Source organism: Pangasianodon hypophthalmus, chromosome 2, assembly GCF_027358585.1.
Source record: "Pangasianodon hypophthalmus isolate fPanHyp1 chromosome 2, fPanHyp1.pri, whole genome shotgun sequence".
Taxonomy (NCBI): Eukaryota; Metazoa; Chordata; class Actinopteri; order Siluriformes; family Pangasiidae; genus Pangasianodon; species Pangasianodon hypophthalmus.
This window is the reverse complement of record NC_069711.1, coordinates 10298909-10318089: the sequence shown is the minus strand read 5'-3', so window position 1 is coordinate 10318089 and position 19181 is coordinate 10298909. Positions and strand designations below refer to the sequence as shown.

General features: G+C 37.6%; 1 protein-coding gene across 4 annotated transcripts; it reads right to left on the bottom strand.

Annotated features, from left to right (window-relative positions):
* Positions 1 to 4381: 4381 nt before the first annotated feature.
* tfap2c (transcription factor AP-2 gamma (activating enhancer binding protein 2 gamma)) lies at positions 4382 to 18147 on the bottom strand. Of its 4 annotated transcripts, none has more exons than XM_026930188.3 (7): positions 17989 to 18147; positions 13780 to 14241; positions 13535 to 13586; positions 9541 to 9763; positions 7736 to 7854; positions 6534 to 6675; positions 4382 to 5760 (listed from the first exon to the last, which is right to left on the bottom strand). In XM_026930188.3, exons 1-7 carry the CDS (start codon positions 18016 to 18018, stop codon positions 5463 to 5465), a joined length of 1326 nt encoding a protein of 441 aa, XP_026785989.1. In that variant the 5' UTR covers positions 18019 to 18147; the 3' UTR covers positions 4382 to 5462. The 4 variants fall into 4 exon arrangements, with proteins under 4 accessions (XP_026785989.1, XP_034155924.1, XP_026785981.1 ...); XM_034300033.2 differs by having other exon boundaries at positions 13780 to 14238; positions 17989 to 18123; XM_026930180.3 differs by lacking the exon at positions 17989 to 18147 and adding an exon at positions 15593 to 16035 and having other exon boundaries at positions 13780 to 14238.
* Between the last annotated feature and the right edge of the window lie 1034 nt (positions 18148 to 19181).

Sequence of the window (19181 nt, the reverse complement as noted above, 5' to 3'; positions counted from 1 at the left end):
CTCAACCTCAGCTACATCACTCAGCTACATCAAGTTCATAATTAGTCTCAACTAGAAATGTGTACAGGACCGTTTTTTTTTTTAATAATTTCAGGTTGTTCTATTTCCCAAAATATAAACAAACAAGTGGGTTAAAAACTATTTATTTACTAATTTATCCCAATTCCAACCCAGACCAGGCAGTTACTACGGATGAATGAATGAATGAATGAATGAATGCATGTTATACATGTTGCTTTCTTTGTCCTGTGAGCATCATATCTGACAGCTTGCTTGCACCTGCATGAAAATAAAAATTTCAAGCTCTCCTGTCTTTTTCATTGAGCCCCAAGGGATCCCGATGCCCTGAGAATCTTGCTGGAAAACTTTCTTGAAAAAAAAAAAAGAGTAGTGCATCTTCTCATTTTTGTATCTGTTTAGAACACATTGTCTGCATGGTTACATCCCTAATACACACATTTACATATCAGCTATGTTTAGGGAATTACAAAATATGAGCTATAATTATTATGTTAGTATAACACCCATTGTAGTCGGCCATATAATCCCTGACATCACAGGATTAGTATTTGTGTTCAGTAATAGATTTTGTAGAAGTTGGATTAAATGTCGAAAAGGTAAACTGGTTTAATAATGGAGTTTTTCAAGAGACACCCTACACTGCATTTTTTGAATGCAGTCATTTAGTTGGACACACTGGCTGCCTGTATACTCTTTACAAAGGGCAGATGCTTTTAATTAAGTCTGATGCTTCCACCATTTTGAAATTTGTTTCCTTATGTAGCAGCAAAGTACAGGCAGTACTCCAGTGTGGAAAATCCTTATTATGTGGATCAGGGATGTCTTCCTTTATTGTTTGCAGAGCAATGGATTCATCTCTATGTTGACCTTATTGGACTGGTGGAACCATTCCCTCAGAACCAGACATCTGCTGTGTACCATGGAGGAGAGAAGCCTCGGTGTGGATTTTGCGGCTTTGTCAGCCTAATTGGCAGGATTTTGCAAGTGAAGAAAGCAAGGGGGGTGTTTAGGTGGCTAGCGTAAGAGAGAGAGAGAGACAGGCCACCACATTCCCACAGAATGACACAAAAAGGGACAAAACAAGGAGTTGCTTCATGATATCATGCCTCATCTTTCCCAGCAGCCGCTCCTCATCTGTTTCCTTCTCCCTCTGTGTCCCAGATACAAACCAACCGACACGGGCACAATTGCACTCAACTGTCTATAATTTAGATTAATTCCTTCCACATTTTCTCCAAGGCTTACATGTTCACCCCACCCCCGTGCTTGTTTTTATGCTCTCGTTATTCAGATTCCTTGTACCCACAAACCACCCCCTGCCAGGCCCCCCACTGTTTCGCTGGCCAGAAAGCAACTCAACAACAACCCACCCCTGCCCCCACGCCTCCAGCCAGGTATAGCGAAGCTGTGTAGTATATGCATGTCAGAGCATGGCACGGGTTCTGGCTTGACTTTCAATTGTACAAACACTGTAAGCTTGTATGTGCTGATGGACATATGATAAAGCCTGTTTAATCTGAAGGAATTTCAGAGTGGTTACAGCGGTTTGGAGTTTCTGTTCCCATTAGTGTTACTGCAAATGACTCCTAATGTAAACCAGGCTGTGAAAGCCTCAACACTGCATGCCTCCATACAGAGGTGTGGCAAAAACCCTTACAAGGAAAAAATAAAGTATATTCTATATCTTCACATGATTGACAAGATTGCTTTGTGGTAATTATTTTTTGTTACTGTAAAGCCAAATGATCATCTAACAACTTCCACGCATGTCAGAGGTGTCCTGTTATAGCCAGTCTGAAACTACCTACACAACTAATACCTTTGGTACAATTCAAGTCAAATAAACACATAGAATCAAACACGTGGCTTCCAACAGCCTACAACATTGTACCAATCAACAAGGGTAAAATTAAGTGTAATTAAGACCGAAACAGGGCATGACAGCTGACCTTGCAGATCATAATAAGACTGGAGGCTCATTAAGATCCTAATTATGCATATAAAGAGTATAATGCTAGAACATAAGAGATACTAAGAGAATGCATGAAAAAAATCATACAGATACAGGTCAAGAGCTGTCAGTTAATTTTCAAATCAAACATCAAAATGGGGAAAAATGCGATCTCAGTTACTTTGACCATGACATGGAGGTTGATGTCAGTTGGACTGGTTTGAGTATTTCAGAAAATGCTGATCTTCTGAGACTTTCATGCACAACAATCTACAGAGTTTGCAAAGAATGGTGAAAAATAAATAAATGAATAAAAATTCAGTGAGCAGCAACTTTTCATTCAGAAACACCATGGTGATGAAAGAGAAGAATGGCAAAACCCTGAGGTGGATGGGTTACAGCAGCAGAAGACCACATCAGGTTCCACTCCTATCAACCAAGAATAGGAATCCAAAGCTACACTGGGCACAAGCTCACTGAAACTAGACAGCTATAAGTAACTGCAGTGTAGTTGAGTACAGATAGTGGATGTAGGGTGTAGTAAAAGTGTAGTTAAGCACTGTACACAAAGTTTCCAGAGAAACAGTACATTTCGGACAAATCTTCATCAACTTTGCAAGCAAAGGGTTGAGGCTGTAGGAGGTGAAATCCGGCCCTAAACATCCTGTTTCTCTAGAAAATGTGCATAATACACTATTACCACATCCACTAAATATAATATATTCATTCTCAACCTTAACTCAATTCATAATTAATCAAAGGAAATGAAGCTGAACGACATAGATTAGATTACATATTTATCCACCTATGTTTTTGATCTTATCAGCTAAGGTTTCCATGATATTGCAATTTCACCAATTGGGTTGCAGCCATGACAAATAAACATTTAAAGAGATACATCCTTCTTCTTTCAGTCAGTTAAAAAAATAAAAAATAAAATAAAATCCATAAAATCTATATATATCTATATCTATAATCTAATAAAAAAGTATCTAATATGAGAAACTGCATTTTGTTGGCTTTGTTTGATGATAAATGTTGGCTTTTGTTTGACGATAAATGTACTCTGATCACTGACAATAAAGTTAAATCTGTCTGAGCTAATCTAATATAATCTTTTCAGAAGCTCAGGCTATTTTTCAGTCTACATCCATGTACTCTGAGAGCATTAAATCCTGCAGAAAGCACCTTTATACAATGCTAAGTGTCTGCACACACAAAATACATAAGAAATAAACCAGCATACTGCATATAGTGAGTTATTAATCTCTTCATGATGAAAAGCTAAATGCAGCAGTAGATACTATAATACACAAAATGAAAACATGAGAACATCATCAGGCCTGAATTTAGTAAACGCAAGCAAGGAGTCTGAAGATCAGTATGTGCATGCTTGTGTGTTTCAACACCTTTCAGGTAAAAGAGGAAATGAATGCCACAACCATCGGCAGTCAGTCATCAAAGCTAGTCCTCTGAAAGTTAGCATGGCTCATCTTTCAGTCTTACGCAGGAAAAGAATCAAGCAAAGGCGGTTACAGGCAGCCATAGCTCAGCAAAAGCCACATGGCCGGTCCATCAGGTTCTGAGGGAGAAGCTCACACTTGCCAGTCACATGAAACGCACACACACATAAAACACACACCCGTGGTGTGAAAAGAGGAAGATGTAAGAAGGCACGATGAACAACCGTGATAATCAAAGGTACACTGTAATAACAGTGGATTTGTAAAGATGTATGACAAAACATTAAACATGTTGTTTTATGAGCTGGTGCATTGCTAGAACAATCACCCAGAATTCCACCTTTCTTGAGCAGTTTCACAACCTGCCTTGCATTTCCACATCCTGTAAGTTGCTTTCAGAAAAACTAGAAGTGTCTGTGTGTAATGATGAGCAAATATTTTCTTATCACTTTCTGGCAAGCATTGCTAAACAGCTAATTCTCCTATTGTACACTACCCGGAAAGAATCAGCATGGATTACTATAATGAAAAAAAAAATACAGGCAGGATCTTATCTCTCATACTCATCAGTTTTACTGTCACACCCATTTACAGCACGGAAAGGTGAGAGGTGAAAATACGGAACTGTTTACAGACGATGAATAAACAAACTATGGGGAGATCCATGTAAGGCATGTGTATCGAGCATCTGTTTGTCGGATTAATTTTGTCATGAGAGGTTTTCTGGGAAAACCTATCATCTGCTATTTAGTATTTCTTATGGTTTAGATATGACACGTAACAGAGATAGCACTTTTTACTACAAGTACTATTTTTCTCGTATTGCTGTTATTTACACTTGAATTGCCTTTTATCTCCATGCTTCACTGGCAGAAGTGTGTGTGCATGTGTATTAGAGTGTACCAATGAACCAACCACATAAATGAGAAGACTTAACAAGTGTAACTATGAACAGTGTTTTCTTTTTATTCTTCTTTATCCTATAGCTTTAAAAGGCTTTTACACATATATGAAAAGAAAACAATCCCCAAGGCCTAATGACTATATGATAAAAAACTACCCTATTTATAGAAAGATTAAGACGTCTGTTTGAAAGCAAAACCATACACCAGAATTGTACCAGTATTTACAAATCCCATTAAATTACAACATAAATTAGAAAATATTTACATTTAGGGCAAGATAAGTAGAAGCAAATTTTCTAGTCCATTTAATCTAAAAGTATAAAAAAGACATACTGTATTTACAGAAAACATGTATAATATCACACAAACCACACATGCATATGTGTATGCACATGACTTCGGAAAACTGTAGGATGTGGATGAAAATATTAAGCAAGTTACCAGTGTACTTAACTGGGGCAAATTTGTTCATCATTGTGATCTTAATTGGTGAACATTTGGTGTAAAGCAAATAGGACACTAAAAAAACACCCCTGAAAATACACCCATCTTGTATTTAGCCCAAATTGTCACTTGACAAATATTACAGTGCCTTTAGGGACATTTATATCTATACTTAGTTATGAAGAGAATAGAGACATACATAACACTCATTCATGCTAACAATACTCCCACAGACAGAAGTCCAATAACACTGCATCCAAATGAAGTCAAGCAAAAAGCTACTTATTCTCTCAAAGTGGATCACATGTCCTCTGCATGTTGTATAGAGGGTCAGCACCAAAGAAGATGACATCAAAAATGTGGGACTTCCTCTTCATGAAAAAACCAAATGCTAAAATCCACATATAAACTTTTGAAATGGTATCTGGTTAAAAAAAAAAGAGAAAAAAAAGCTCCCACCATAGTTTTGGGCGAGCATTTGTCTAGAGATGTTGGTGGAGAAATTACAATAATCTGTGCCAGCTACTCGGAAGAGCAAAGAGGAGAACCTCTGGGATCTGGTAGACCAGAATATCAAGGAATGGGCACTGAGCCATTAACAACTAGACCGACAAGCAGGTGACAAGGCATCAGCCACTCTGTGGTCCTCAAAAAATGTTCCAGCACAACCTGGATGCTTTACTTCCTGTGCTTGTCCATCTTGTCCATAGCTTTGCTGTTTCCATCTGAGGAACCTTGTGACGAGTCTCCAGCTGCATTAAGGTACATTTTGTCCACCTGCTTCAGAGCCTCGTTGAGGTAGTTCTGCAGCGAGGTCATGGCAGCACAAATGGCTGGTGAGCCAAAGCCGTGTGTGATGAGGCTGAAGTGGGTCAGGCAGCCTTGGATGCCCGGCTCCAGGATGGGTACTGGCCTTGAGTTGCCCAGCGGACTGCGATCCTGGGTCAGGAGGTCTGTGAACTCCTTGCAGATTTGCCTTTGTGAAAAAAATGGCAGATATGTGTTAAGTACAAAAAATTTATTCTCTTATATAATTATAAAAGTGAGATAACACAGTGCAACAGCAGTGTGAAATAAAAAATGAAACATTTTTGTAAATATGAACCAAAAAAAGTGACTTTAGACTCTGTCATATCAACATCAATTCCAGTGTGCACTCACACCTGTGCACACAGATACACACATGCCAACTGCCCTCAGAAAGGTCCCCAGATGTATACAGTGTGTCTATTACCATAAATACTGCATCAGATTAAATACTGTGTTAAAATATATAAATATTATATGAATATTAAAATACAGTATATGAGGATAAAATATAATGGGCATTTTAGAATAAAATACTGTATTGTTAAATAAATGTATTGTTTTGTTAGATGATTTAGGGGAACCCTTAAAAGCAAGGGTTCACAAATATTTTGTAGCCGTGTACGCTGCTAACTGGAAAAAAAAAATTCGTTTGTTGAAGCGGTGGATTTTCCCAAACATTCCAGGCAGAGGGGACATTTTATTAAAATAGTGATAAGATTGATCCAAAGATCCAACTTTGAGAACTGTGGTTCTCCAGACTCTCCAACACAAGGTTTGCCTTTCAGAAATAGTTCCAAATAGAACCCCTTAAAAAAGTTTAGAATCCATAACCTTTTCTAATTACCAAACAGTACATGAAGTTTAACAGGATAAATTTCAATACAGTGAATGGCAGTTTGTACTGTGACAAATGGAAGTGTGTTAACGACTGTAACTCACTTGGCAGCCAGAAGCATGTTCTTGCGTGAGTTGATCTCATTGCGTTCAACATGGGGTCTTCCCAGATATTCAGCCACCGCCTTAGCAGGAAACTCTGTCTCACAGACATAACCAAAGTCTCGGGCCAGGTGTACAGCCTCACCTGCAGACATTAATCACAAGTGAGTCAGATGCATATGACTCTTTGAACCAACATTACTTACACATTAACCCAAGAGTTCTACTAATAAATCAAATTACACCACAAAGTTAGAGACAGAGTTAGAAACATCTCCTCGTGGGGGGGTGGTGGTAGGGTGGGGAGGGGTCACATTGCATGTGTTTAATGAGTTTAATGTAGCTGAAGGCAGCAAACAATCTCAGACACCCAACAGAGGCTCTTATTGATAGACTACACATAGTCATTATGTCTAACAATAACACACAAATAGTCTCCATCTTTAAGGTCAGCTTCCCCTCTTGGCTAGCAAACACATGATAACAAGCTCCAATTGAGTATAGATAAATAACAGCCTTCTGGTCATGTTCCCATTCCTATTAACACTGAAAATGACAACAATACAGAAAAGAAAAAGATTCCATATAGCTGAGGGCAATAATACACATGATCCATGTATTAACATCTCTCTGACTCAAGGCTTGAATATTCTTTTACAAAAGGTAATTCTGGATATAAAGTATCATGAAATTAAAGCCTCTGTTAGCGCATGCCCTTAAGTTTAATTTGTAGTGTGGAACTGTGGAAAAAAAATACCAGGTTAGCAATTTATGATAGAAGAGAATGCTTGAGGTTGCTATGCCAGTACTTGTCATTGTCTAGCATGATAAATAGCTCCAATGTAGAAGATCCTTTGGAATTTATAAGCCTGGGTTTTATGAGTCATTTCTCGCTCTTCAGGTTTTAGGCAGCTGCTTGCTAGCCTTAAAAATGTCAACGGGAACATCCTTTCAGGTGGTGTGAACTCTTTCATCCTGCTTAAAGTCTAATAAAAGCTAGGCTGGTAATAAGAATTTTGTTTAACATTTCAGAATTAAAATATAAACTAAATTAAACTGACACTCTGACTAGAAATTTTATTCGTATGTTTATTAGAACGCTGTTCGGGACAACATGGGTCAAAAAATGTGGCTGTAATTCTAACATGGGACCATTTTTCTGGCTTTACAGTCACTGTGAGGCTACTAAGAGGTTCTCCAAATACCTTCTACAAGCGCTGTTAGCAGAGTGACATTAGCCGCCTTCCTGCGACCTGCTGGCAAGTTCAGCCCAATCTTATCCAACTTTTCTCTGAGTGATCTCCCACCATTCTTTGATTTAGCCCTGTGTGATGAAAAAAGTGTATGTCAAATAACTGAATTAACCAGATGGTCATTTCAGACAAACAATTTTCAATTGACAATTTTCAGTAGCTTACTGAATATGTGACTGACTGTGTGAGTAAACAGCTAATGGAAACATAGCTCCAGAGCTTCTCCAGTGAGAATTCACACAGTACACACACACACACATTCCCCACTTAATTGAGCTGCTTCAGGTTTCTGCATGACTAGACTTGGAGGCTTGGCGTTGTCCTCTACATTGGTGAGTAAGAGAGAGACTCATCATTGGGGAGGAGTGTGCACCCCCCCACCCCCCCACACCGCCAATCTCTTTATGACCTACTTAATAATATCTCTGAGTGTGTGTGCACATGTATTTAACCCATTGTGAGGACCAAAGGAGACCAGATGCCCTCGAAATAATAGGATAGTGTCCCCACAATCACCGGGTCTTCACAAAAATATGCTGTTTTTACAGCTTTCATTTGAATAATTACAAATGTCAACAGGTTTCCTTTTGGCTACTGAGATTAGGTTTACGTGTAGCATAGCATTAATTAGCTACAACAACCATTATGTGAATTCAGGGTCCTGAAATTGTGTTTGTTGTGTTTAAAATACTTAAAACTGCAGCTTATTTTTAAAAACGAAAGAAAGAACTAAAATATACTGAGGTTAACGTTAGGGTCAGGTGTACGCATAACACACACGGGAAGTGAAAAATGTGCTTTCCCTGTAAATACAGCTCTAGAGCTCAGGCAGGGAGTATCTGCGACACCCCATCTCTGCCTATTTCCCGCAACACTGTTCCTGTTGGCAGCACAGGGCACAAGATCAACTGTTCAGCTGCAGTTAAAACGTCTTATGGCTTTCTCTTTTCACACAGACAGATATTTATACAAGTAAAAAGATATTTCTACCAGATTTCTACAGATATCTAAATATCTATTTATATATATATATATATATATATATATATATATATATATATATATATATATATATATATATATATATATATATATATAAAAATGACATAATGTGCATCTATTGACTTCTGAATTTAAATGCATTTTTAATAAGTAATTTTTACTAACTTAAATTAACTTTCTAATACTTTTCATTTAGTGAGGAGCTTGGTCTATTCAGGAACTTTCAGTAAAGCCTTCTAATTTAAGCTCTCTCTCTCTCTCTCAAAACTAGTTGAGAAAATGCCAAGATGTGCAAAGCTTCATTGGGAACACTATTAAGAATTTTTAAATGTCTCAATTTAACACTTTTCCTTATTGTTCTAAATAGTAGAAAACAGTAAAAAGGAAGAAAACCCGTCTCTGAGCAGGTGTGTCCAAATGTTTGACAGGTAGTGTCTGATAATCTTAGGTATCTCTGATCTTCATTTCACATACCGCAAGTTAAAACTTATAATTAAGATCACCCACTGTTCCATAGCACGAATACTAATACATCCAGTGACAACCATCATGTAGTAACAGCATGTTATATAAGCATGCTGTTTTAAACCCAGCTCACACACAGTGTCTAAGTGTACGGGTAGATTTTATACATTTTACACACATTACAGTATTCTCTATACCAAAATATAACAGAAATCAGTATCAAAAACAGCACTTCACTACTCTGCAGATTTTTTGATTTTATTATTTGATTGTGTCTAAGCATGTCTCACCTGCGTAGTACCCCGCCGAGCAGGGAGGCGTTGAGACACTCTGGCGGGGATAGGCGTCTCTGAACCTCGGCTACAGTCACTTTGTACTTAGAGGTGGAGCTGAGCAGGGAGAGGCGACCAGGGACAGAACAGAAAACTTCTGTGGGATTGGACACCATACCCAGCAGGGACTCCCTCTGGAAAGGAACACCTATTGGGTTGCCCTTAGGATGAGTCAACGGACCTGCGCAGGAAAGACGGGGTAATGTTTGTCAGTAATACAAGGGACATGAGCAAAGTTAACAAAGATAATCATCTTGTCATTCAGTTTAAATTTGCAGTAGAATTATTACTTTTGTTGATAATCGAAGTTCTACAAATGCAATATTTGTTAGACTGTCATTACTGGTCACTAATTCAGTCCAGGATCTGGTATCTCTCATGTTCTTTCCTTCACATATTAGATTTGCTGACATTTAAATTGAAGTCCAGCTGTAGAAAACAGCCGTTGGTGCTTTTATAAAGAAACTTTCAATACAATTGGAATCTTTATATAACCTCTTCCTTTTTAAAGTCTGCTGGGAACCTGGGATCACTGTGATATTGCATGCATGTTAATTTATCTTTCTATTTGTGTTTACAAGCACCTGATCACTATGGAAACTAATCCATTGTCTGCAAGCAGGAAGCAGTTAGGGGGAAAAAAATAATATCCCACTTTCCTCATCAGAAAATCTCATAAGGATACATATTCAGTGTAATTAAGAAGTGATGTTCTTATGTGAACACAGTGTGGTCTCTGAAGTTTTTAGGAAATGATTTTTTTAATGAGAAACAGATGTGCATTATCCTACACACCAAACACCACAACTATGCAAGCAGCTACACAAGAGTTGCAAGAAATAAATACCACATTAGTCACAAATTATTGCTTTCCATAAGCCATTAATTCCACAGTCCTGCTCTTACTTTCTTTACCTCTTAACAAGAGCTAGTACAACAGAAGTATTACAGAAGAAGCTGTGTTATTGCTAAATAACACAGAAGGAAAGTAGCACCCTAAGATTAGCCTCCATGTCATAGTCTGCAAAAAACAGATGTCTACCAGAGAAACAGGCATTACTCATGCCATTGGCCTGAGTAAAAAAACAAACAAACAAAAAAAAAACAAATAAGTGATAAGAACCACGGATGGCTGGTCATTTAGAACAAAATGGATATTTGCATCATGGGATATTTTTTGTGCACATAAACCATATGGTATCAATAATCAAATATGCAACAGAAAACAATGTATTTAATGCAAAGGTTCTGTGTTCAATTCTGTGTTCTATTCAGTGTAAATTACAAGTCTGCAAAATGAACATATGCTGACAATATGTTGTTGTTGTTGTTTTAAGGAATTACGGCACAATACATTTTTCTGAGAGTATCATGTGACTACCAACTGGTGCAACTGCATAAGAGGGTTGTGGTTTGTTGTTAGGACCAGAGTTTGAATCCTAACAATCCAACTGCCGTCTGTGACTGAATCCTAGTTCAGCACTACTGGACACTGCGAGCTCACACAAAGAACCGGGCCGTTTGCAATCTCGTGAGGACGCGTGTGTTAGCCCTCAGCCTCCCGGAGTGACTGGAATCAGACAGTGGGTGGGAATTGGCCACATCTTACACTACAGAAATGACCAGGTAAAAATAAATAAATAAAGCAACTGCGGTCTTATAATATTAAATTAGCATTACAAAGTCACGGCCTGATTCAGCACATTATGAAATTATCTTTTTTTCCTAATTATTTGTTTTTTTTCCCTTTCATTGCATTTTTTTCTGTTTTTTTATGTGACACTGCTGTTTTGCAAGTCAGCATTTCTAATGAGAAACAGACATAATCCTTGCTGACGAACTGCTGTTAAACACTTTTGATGTGTCTGTAAGTTTACATACAAACAGGCTCATCTACCTCATTTTTACCAAACATTTTTTTAAAACTACATTTCCACTTATTGACCATAACTGTAAGGAGTAATCTGCAAACCATAATGTGTATTGTGTATTACAAGGCCATAACCAGATAGTGAATATTGGTGGGAGGATGTATGTTTCAAAGAAAACATAAATGTCAGCATGCCTTTTCATGGCTCTGAAATAGAGTAACATGACTGCAGTAAGCATGTGGGTTCATTACATTCATATCAAGCAAACACTTAACATAAAGTTAGTTAGGATTGTCAAGTTATCTTGGAATATCATTCAAAATGCCATCTTTTTTACCATTAATGTTTACTACTAGTATTGCTAAGGCACCACATAACTTAGCAAGCACTGTGTCCATGCTTAGCTAGTCAGATGTTTAACTACTGTCTCATCAAGCATCTCAAAATGAACTTCTATCAACACATGATAGCTTTCCATAAGTGCTGTGCATCACATAATTAGAATATGTATTCTTATATTACACAATATTGTAGCCTTGGACAAAATATGCCCCATCTGGAAGCTGAACTTACTCAACCTATCTTCAGTTTTCTATAGTTTACCACCGCATCATCAGACTGAGGAGACCTTCAATTTCTGTCAAAGCAATCCACCCTGCTTTGATTTGATTGGCTAATTTAAAACAACTAAAGCCTGTCATTTACTTGAATATTGTCTGTGGTGGTTAAGTCCATGGTATGTCATGATATTATATTTTTGCTCATCGCTTTTAAACGTTCTGTGCTATGCCCAAGCTGAGATCATTGACTCAGATGGCAGAAGAAGTCATTTGGATAATAAAACCAAATGTGACTCGTGTAAACCACAGAAGCCCACATTGTGCCAAAGTTATCCATACTGTAATCAAGTCTTTGAAAGTATTGGTGCAAATGTGCATTTGTCAAGAAGCTTCAGAGTTAAAAGAAACTCAAAATTACTGACTGACTATAACGCATGCCATATCTGTCAAATCTTCTTGTGGTGAGAACTTCCCATGGAGCAGACACATAAAAAAAAACACTGTATAAAATAGCAATGCCAAACATTTTCCCAAAGATTTCAGTGACGCGTTCTTTTCCATCCCTAAAATACAATCCTGTGTAACAGGCTGATTCATGTTGATTTTATTTGTTTTGTTTTTAATAAAAGCTGCCACCCATGTTACACAAATTATTCATACCAGAATTAATCACATATAAATGACTAGTTGAACACTCGCCATTTTCATGTTTCCCCTTTTCAGGACACTTTTTGATACCTTTATGTTATTGTTTCATCTTAATTATTATCACAAACTTTTAGATGGTTTAAATCACAGCTGATATTTTAGCAACTGTAATGCTAAATATTCACATTAACAAATTTAGCACAAGACCTTCAAAATGTCTCTGTAGGCTTACTTAAAAAATATTTCCTGTCACAACAAATGACTTGAGCAAACTGTGTTTGTCTCAAATGTGCCCCACCCCAAGTGCTGTTGTTTCACGTTTTCTCCTTTCGCGTGAGTTTACTGAGGCACTAAACTCTGACAGCACTCAACGCCAATTCAAAAAGCAAAAAGAATTAAGCTTAGACAACAAAGATGGCCTAGGCCTCTCCTCTCTGAGCCAGCAGAGCATTCCGCAACTTGTCAGTCTGTGTGCCATTCTGAGAAGATTCTTCCTGCTGGCTTTCCATTCAGCCTGAACGAGAACTACAATGCAGCAAGGATCAAACCCAGATTAGTTAAATGGAGCACATGGCCAAGAGGATTAGTGGTGAAGTTTAAACCAGAGCTTCCTCAACTCTTTCTATTCACATTTTCGTTGTGCAATGCATCTGGGTGGCTGGGTGCAATAATTTATCCTATATGTGCATTATGTAAATACGTGAATCTCCCGTTATTAAAGCACACTACTTCCTTTTTAATAAAAACAAAATTATTAATAGTAAAAACTCCAGTGAAATTAGGCAACCAAGAGCCATAATTCGATATCACATGCCCTGTGGAACAGATAGTTGGTAAGACTGCCATTCAGCAAGGAAAGAAAACCAAACCAACCTTTTTTGATGACTGTCTGGTCAGCAGTTACAATACTGTGATCATCCACATGCTGCAACAATAGACAAAATAAAAAAAATGATTACATGTTCTCTTACACGTATCAGAATATTCTCTGTCTCATATTATAGGTTTGTGTGTGTCTGGGTAAATAACTTCATTCCAGTTATGCAATAATTTATGGGAAAGAAAGGCGTATTTGCTCTATTTGAAAGAATCTGAGCACTTGGCTGAAGAACACTCACTTGAACGTCATCGAGTCCTTGCCCCATTTCATGCAGTCCCATGTTCTCGCCCATTGCTGACTCAAGTCCATGGACATGTGGAGGTAGCAACTCTGGCCGCCTAAAGCCATCTCTCCGAACACTGGATGACCCACCATCTAAGCCCAAAATCTGAGTGGCGAGTCCACTGCGGGCATGCGGTCCGATTCCATCTTGGTTTTGACGGCCGGGCCATGGCTGTTGCTGATTAGATGTCGGGGACTGGTGGATAGAGTTGATGTTGAATGGGTCGCTGAGGTGAGAGTAAGGGTCATTTGGCTGGGTGTAAGGTAATGGTTGGTAGGGAGGAGGGAAGTATGGAGGTTGAAAGTCAGAGCCGGTTGAGTGTGATAGAGAAGGTGCCGGACTGTAGAGGGGCTGACTAACCACTGGATGATGCGGTAACCGTGAATTTCCATTACTGTTGCCATCGTGCCTCTCCTGCTGAAATGTAGATAATGTTTCATTAATACCAACCAAAAAAATAATTTTTGTGGATACAATTATAAAGATCTATAGCTTATATGTCAAAATGCAGAATAAATGCAGCAGTGGTGGCTCAGGGGTTAATGCTTGAGGCTACTGATCAGCCCTGGTGCTGTTGGACCCCTGAGAAAAACCCTTTCTGCTCTGGGGCGCAGTATCATGACTGATCCTGCGTTTTGACCCCAGCTATCTAACATGCTGAGATATGCAACGAAATTAATTTCACAGTACTGCACTTCTATATGGCACAAGGAAGACTATGTTCTTCTTCTAAAGTTCACAAATTTAACATAATTTAACATAAGCATAATTTAGCTTTTCATAATAATAATAATAATAATAATAATAAATAAATACATTAAAAACTACAATAAAACCCCGTTTTATCCTTGATTAATGAAATTCATTTTAATGATTATTTAAGGAGAGAAATTTTGTTAATATCTGACAAAAAAAATCTGTTCAATTTATTTTGAATAGAATGTGGGTAAAAGAGACAGGGCTTGTGCTATGATGTGTTTTCCTTTTTTTTCCCCAAAGATCACATTTACGCACAAAATAATTTGTCACACACACACACACACACAGACAGAATAAATCAATGAGGCCGCTATGGTACATAATGCAGGACTTTGGTCGGCGTGTCATTATTGTTAAAGGTGCTTTGAGAGGCTGAAGGGCTTCAGTATTAGTGTCAGTGCGGACAAAGCGCGCGCGACACCCAGCCAGCTATCACCAGTGTGTAGAGTCTATAGCCAAGTGAATCAGGAGGACTAGCATTCACTTACAGTAAGGAAACCTGGTGATTAAACCTCAGTGGTGTAAAATATAAATGAGCTTAATTAGGCTATTCGTTTACTGGTGATGAACATTTAGTGGAGAAGGTTAGATTTTATAGAGCTACTTAGACCAGTTCATCAGCAGGGAAATTAAAACAGCATGCAGTGAAGTACTTCAAGGCAGTGGAACTGATGAAAATGGTAAAGTTACGTTTTAAAATAAATAAATAAATAAATAAATATAACACGCCATTGAGTCTGTAGGCTGATTATTTCGATAACTTTCAGCATTACACAGAGCTGAGAGTTTTGCACTAACCTGCTCCTGATCACAAGAATTGTGAAATATTAAGGTTTAAACAGAAGCACGTGAACAAACATGTACTCTTTTTGAACAGTCTGTAGTTGTTCTGCTTCTGATAGAGATCTGTTTAAGCATTAAGGCGAAACAGGAAATCAGCGCTTACGCAAGACGCTGCGGGAAAAAACGCCCGGTTTCTCCTCGGGTCCTCATTTTCTACTTTACTTACCTCACAATCCTCCTCGTACTTCACGTTATCTGCCAACTTCCACAACATTTTTGCTTTGACAGAATGCAAACCTTACAGGCCTTACACACAAAGACTTGAGCAGAGAAACTCTCGGCGCCTACAGTTTAGTCCCGGGAGCACACTACACACAGTGAGGAAATGCATCAACTCTGGCGCACGGAGCCGCCGCGTCTCGGGTGAGAGAGGGATTACACAGCAGCGAGGACGCGAGACGCCGCATCAACAGACTACTCACACCGACTCTTTCAACCGCCCAAGTAACCACGCTCCGAGAAAAACGAGATTTAAACAAAAAATCAGCTACAAATAACAAACACAGTGTGCTAAAACTAAGAAAGTGCACTCCCTCTGACGGACGAAAGCCTGTCCTGTCCTCGACTCGTTCATCCTGTTGGAAGCTTCGCCACTATATTTGCATAGACACAGCGAGTGGGCGGGGACTTTACCGGGTGTAATCACTAATGTCCTGGCCAATTGGTTGCTGCAGAAACAACGGACCAATCAGCGCGCTGTCCGCCTATTCATCAGCCAGAGCTTCCATTTTACGTTCCATAAAACTTTAAAGAAAAAGTAAAGTTGGCATACCAGATACGATTATTATTCAGAAACTATATTACTTCAAATTATTGTAGACTAAATTATTAAGTGTTACATCGTGTATTTATCGCCTGTTAAGGCTTATTATTATTAGTAGTAGTAGTAGTAGTAGTAGTAGTAGTGTTAGTGTTATTATTGTTAGTGTTGTTGTTGGTTAAGTGTAATAAATAATATGATGGAACTATGCATAATGTTTTCCAATAATTCTACTGAACTTTGTTAAACTCTATCTGCTGATCTGCATTCGCTTCACTATTCAGCAGCAGAGATCTGCTCTCTAATCTCACTGCCTGCTTCTGGCCGAGCTGCCTTTCCGCAGCCTCTGTGGCCACTGCGGCTTGTTTTCGTATACAAGCTGCAGAATATCAAAGTACCTCTTTCTTCAAATTAACCCTTATTATTATTATTATTATTTTTTTTATTATTATTATTATTATTATTATTAGAGGGTTAGCCGTTAAGCAGTGTTTTCTGTTTCTAAATGACTTCGTTAGGCCTAATTTACAATTACACACAGAACTTTTAAAGAAAAGTTTTTTATAGATTAAAATTTTCCATTTCCAAAATTTGACTTTTTTTTTCAGCAGTAAATATACAACAAAGTAAATATCAATTATAAAGGCAGCCATTTGGTTAAAGCATTGCAAATAAGCAACTTTATGGTCATATTTAACCCGTTTTAATGAAATACAATATTCGTTAAAATAGGAAAACAGCAGTTAACCTATGGATTAACAATGACATGGCAAATCGGGTTGAATATATTCATGTCGTTTAGATCATTACTGGAGGAGCTGTATAATCTTTAAACTTGTAAAACCTACCAGCGGATTTCGGCTATCAACAATTTTATCATTACTTGTTTAATTCTTTCTTATTAAAGGCTTTAATTGTAATTATATATATTTGTATTCAGCCAACTTATATGTTATTAGCTATATATATTAATCTTATTTCGTTTATATATATATATATATATATATATATATATATATATATATATATATATATATATATATATATATATATATATATATATATATATATATAAAATGTATGTAACCTAGCCTACTAACCTAATAATTTTGCATTAGCAGCACAGCACAGAAGGCCTTACTTGGGCCTTACTGGTTTTATAAATTTAGGCAACTCTATAAAATTTTTTGTCTTTCTCTCACGCAGTTTAATCTCAACCAGATAATGTAGTTAATGGAGAAGAGTACGAGGCTAATTTAATCTAAACAAGTCGATACACTGTCCAGGACACCAGGACATTTAATTCCTTCACACACTGAAAATGCAATAAAATATTTAATTCATATACCTTATTATTCCATTGCCTATATATTTTCTATATATTTTTATAACATTCCAGGTTCTCTCTTAGCCATTAATGAAACATTAATTAAACCTATAGCTAGGCTTGTCCTCGTAAATATAGGCTACTTGATGTGCAAAACTAAAAGCAAAGCGTGAATTTACTAACATTTTGTTTCTATATTATTATTATTATTATTATTATTATTATTATTATTACCCTATTATTAAATAAAAACCTATCAGTTTATTATACTGATATTAACATAGTTTCGTTTAATTGTGTAAACACTTCATATTGATCAGAACAGGTAGCAGTCTAATCCCAACCAAGGATGCTCTGGATAACAAATAAAACTTCAAAACTGGGTCGGCATTAACAGAAATCGGATTAGTAGTTGTCTGCATTTTCTAGCTGATATGAAAATCCCCTACATTATTCACAAAGGAAAATAACTTACCCGCCAGTCCAGCCTCTCTAATAACGACATCTGCAAAGATCTGTACAGTCCTTTCCGAGTAAGAGCGAATGCCTGAGATCACAAGTGCGCCTTATCGCTGACTACACCTGGCTGCCGACTTCTGTCTGTGCGCATGCGCGAAACCTGCACCACCTGAGCAGAGACCGTAAAGACGATGGACCGACCTAATAGGTCCAAATGACGAATGCGGTGCCTCATTCAAATCAGAGGAGACACGTGGTCCCAACGCTATGACCCTTGAACACGTGAGTCGTGTTATTTAACCCAGTTTGTTTGATTTCAGCGGTTTTCTTACCATCATTACAGGATATGTGCTCAGTGCTGCAAGACCAGTGAATCCAGAGATTGTTTTCCCCATTAATTAAACACTCATTTAGTCTTACAAAGTTTTCATCCAAAAAGCATATTCTGTATATAATTAAATAAATAAATCAATAAACAAACATTAGGAAACATCAGAAAAGCCACACAATAGATGTTTAACATGCAGATGGTAGTTATCCTCGAAAAATGATGCTATTATTTAAAATTGTAACAAAATTTTGTTTATCTGATATTTGTAATTATGTAGACTACAAACGCAAGTTTATTTAATAAATGATAAAATAAGGACAATCAAGCAAAAGTGATTCCCCGCATGAGCAGGAAAGAAATGAGTAAAACTGGCTGATTTCCACTCAGGGACCTGATCATCGAAATATCCAAGAATAAAACAGTTAAACAGTTTATTTGCTATCCGAACTGTTCGCACTGCTTCTACTACACTTCTTACTCTAGCTTTACTGTACTGGGGAAATCTACTGAGCATGAGAAACGAATGACTGCATGTTAACAAGTCAAACGTGATTACTCTTCACACACAGAATACACACACAGGAAAGAGCAACGAAAAAGCAGCGAGGATTTTTTTTTTTTTAGCATTTATGCAAGAGTACATAAATCCTAAAATGCGAATTAACAACAAAAATTAGTCCATGAGTATTCCAAGTCTTTGCAGATAAAATCTGTCCAAACACGTGCTAAGTGTACTAACATTCTGCACTGTAAATATGTGTGGTTTTGTTTCTGCGGACCCCTCGCAGCTGAAACTCTTCTGCTACTGTAGGACTTAGTACGCCTGAGGAATCAAGAATCAGTATAGTACTGCTCTCAGCTGGCCACTGGTTGGAACT

Coding starts and splice junctions, on each gene's coding strand:
- tfap2c (XM_026930172.3), bottom strand. CDS start 15,640: ATGTTGTGGAAGTTGGCAGATAACGTGAAGTACGAGGAGGATTGTGAG. Junction 13,587..13,779: donor AAGGACTCGATGACGTTCAA/GTGAGTGTTCTT, acceptor CTATTGTTGCAG/CATGTGGATGATCACAGTAT. Junction 7,855..9,540: donor CTCGGCGGGGTACTACGCAG/GTGAGACATGCT, acceptor TTCATCACACAG/GGCTAAATCAAAGAATGGTG.